We start from the raw sequence: 3039 nt of genomic DNA, 5'->3' as shown, positions 1-3039 counted from the left end.
AAAGAGTGCGAAGAATGTGAACTCATTGATCCCTGAATTAAGCCGGCGATCGACAAGTTAAATCCAAGACTAATCGTTCATTCAATCGAACGCCAGGCGGCCGCAATCATTTATTACGCAGCGTGGGGTATAAAAAATACACGCGAGAAAAACAGGATTTGTTAAAAGAAAGTATGGTGCTTACAATCGATTCATTATCGTAAATCTGTGAAATAAATGGGCAAGATATTTCAATTATTGCGTAAACTATAATGAATTTCTAAGTTTATCTTCAAATAAAATTATTTTGATCAGATAAGATAAAATACACATATGTGACCACACTATATAGTTTTTCAAAATATACAAATTTTAGATACACAATTATGCAATCTATATACAAGAAGTATATGCGATAATTTATATTGTAAACTATTATTTCTAAAGTTTTCAAATTTATGAAATAATGCAATAAGATTGCATATAGTGTAAACTACGGAAGCTATCTTCATTAGAAGCTATAATGTCTTAAAACAATTCATGTATATATATAATAGAAATGGAAATATACAAGTTTTTATATAATTTAATGAAATAAAAAATATACTAGATACTATATAAATATTTTTATAAAAATATATATATATATATATTTATATAATTGAAAAATATATACGAAAAATTAATCTAGCTCTTTTCTGTTGTATTAATCAAATATTTAACAAAATTCATTCCACGTAACGATAGAGAGAGGGAAAAATTTAAAAAAATTACGATTATTTTGTATATTAATTAAATTGATTCGTAAGTTAGAATAACCCGTTTATTTTCGTAGAAAGAAGCTTCTATTTTGGATATCACGTCTCCATTCATTGAAGGAAATTAATGAAAACCGCCAGTAATTTTCCACCGAAGACGAGGATAGGAATCACTCCCTGTGAGCGTGGGTGCGTTATTCTAGGACGCGCGTCGCGTGTTCTGCATCCAGGAACTTCATTGCGTATGTAGGACAGTCAGTCCCGCTTCAAATGGAGACGAATCGCTTCTCGCCGGCGATCGTGATTGGCCTCGGGGGTGCGAAAAAGAAGCGAGAGACAATGAGATGGAAAAACAACGCCAGCGTCCCTATCGTCTACCATCCCTATAAAACCCGACGGACTACCGGTTGTCTCGACATTACTCGGCCAGATAGTCTCGTGGAACGCCGATTGATCCGAGATGATCGTCACCGGGAACACCGTCTGCGCCCTGGCGTTGCTGCTCTGCTTGGCGTTTCGCGCTTCCGGCGAATACGGTAATACCGATCCCCTTACAATAATTAAACCGATTGCACGCGATTGTCTCTCGACTATCTTGCTGATCGTCGCGATATCGCGCTCGTAGAATTGAGAGAGACGCCGAACGGAGGGTCGAACGATAACAGATCGCCGAGCAACGACTTCGGCTCGTGCATCGAGGGAAAGTGTACGAAGCGCACCACCGCGCAGGAAATCACGAGCGGCATGTGGTTCGGTCCGCGATTGGGAAAACGACGCAGGTCTGACGAAAAGCAGCAGATCAATCCCGAGATCGAAATGCTAGTGAATGCCCTGGACCAACCGGGGGTGCGCTGGACCGTCATCACGATTCCAGGTGAGTATCGACATTCTCTCTCGAAACGAGACCGAATGAGCTCTCGCCAAATTTATTCATTGTTTTGTAATCGTTATTAATAATCGTTATTAACGGATCTAAGCATTATTTTTATATTATCTCCGAGATTCCAAAAATTTTTCTATTTTACAAGAAACATAATAGTTGAATTCATTAAGTCCATAATTTTGCAAACAAAATTTTCAGATTGCATAATATTAATAGATTCAATAAATTTCGTCAAAATTTTCTCATATGTAATAACTTGTTTTTCACTAATTTTTTTCTTGTAAATTATACTTTGAATTTTTAGTTCTGAAATTCCATATATGTATGTAATTTTGTTTAAAAAATCAAGTTATTTTAATACTTTCTAAAAAAATGATTTCTTTATTTTCGACATTTTATCGAATTATATTAATTCGTCGATCTACAGAATTCAAAATTCTATGTCATTCTATCACACTTTTCAATCCTTTTTCTCACAATTATGACTATCAAGAATAAATTCTAGCTAATGAAAAGAGACAACCGACGCAATTTACACCGCGCCTGGGACGAGGATCGGACGAGGAACTATTCTCTTACGGTGATGCGACCGATAGGAATGAGATCGAGGAAGACGATCGTCTGTTACCGCTGATATTCGCGCAGCGTTTAGGACGTCGGCTACCCTGGATACCGTCGCCGAGGCTCGGGCGTCAATCGCGCAGCGTATCGCGAAAAATATAGGCAGCATCGTGACAAAAGCTAGATCATCGAAAATTGCGAGCAAAGAGTGATTTCTTATCTCACAATTGCGTAGGTCTACATAATTGTGAGGATTTCGACGGAGCGACAAACAAAATTATAGTGCTATTAAGATATAAAGAAATAAAATCCTGACGTTTATTTGTATTTCGAAATTAGCTGCTGTTCCTTTATTATATATCCTTGAATATTCCCAGAATCCTATCTAAATTCTCTGTTGTTTATTGCTTCAATTTACTATTTTAATTAAATAATAATAATAATAATAATACACGAGAAATGAAAGATAATAAAGAGATAATTATCTGTACTATTATAATCACCTACTGTGTGTGATATTTATCATTTAGATCATAGAAATATTTTTATCTCTAATGATAAATATCATGATAGAAAATTGTAATTAAAGGAATTGTAATAAAAGTATTATATACATTTAATTGTTTTAAAGCACAATTTGTTAAGAGAGAATTTATACATATATATAAAAAGATAAAATTAATACATAAGAACTTTATGTGACGCATGTAAAAAAAAATCATATTAAGTTTTTAATAAATGTAAAGCGTTTTTAAACAAAACATTTTTGCGAATAAAATTGAAAATGTGCGATATAATACATAATAGAGATAAAAGATAAAATATATAATATGTAAATTATATCTATTAATTATTAAG

General features: G+C 34.1%; 1 protein-coding gene across 1 annotated transcript; it reads left to right on the top strand.

Annotated features, from left to right (window-relative positions):
- The first annotated feature begins 1150 nt into the window (after window positions 1-1150).
- On the top strand, window positions 1151-2512 carry LOC115241891 (PBAN-type neuropeptides-like). Its single transcript, XM_029817850.1, has 3 exons — window positions 1151-1273; window positions 1363-1611; window positions 2126-2512. The coding sequence occupies exons 1-3, from the start codon at window positions 1198-1200 to the stop codon at window positions 2341-2343; spliced, it is 543 nt and encodes a 180-aa protein (XP_029673710.1). The 5' UTR covers window positions 1151-1197; the 3' UTR covers window positions 2344-2512.
- The last annotated feature ends 527 nt before the right edge of the window (window positions 2513-3039 follow it).

This window comes from Formica exsecta, unplaced genomic scaffold (genome assembly GCF_003651465.1).
Source record: "Formica exsecta isolate Colony F162 unplaced genomic scaffold, ASM365146v1 scaffold5286, whole genome shotgun sequence".
In the NCBI taxonomy this organism is placed as follows: Eukaryota; Metazoa; Arthropoda; class Insecta; order Hymenoptera; family Formicidae; genus Formica; species Formica exsecta.
This window is presented reverse-complemented; position numbering and strand designations above follow the sequence as displayed.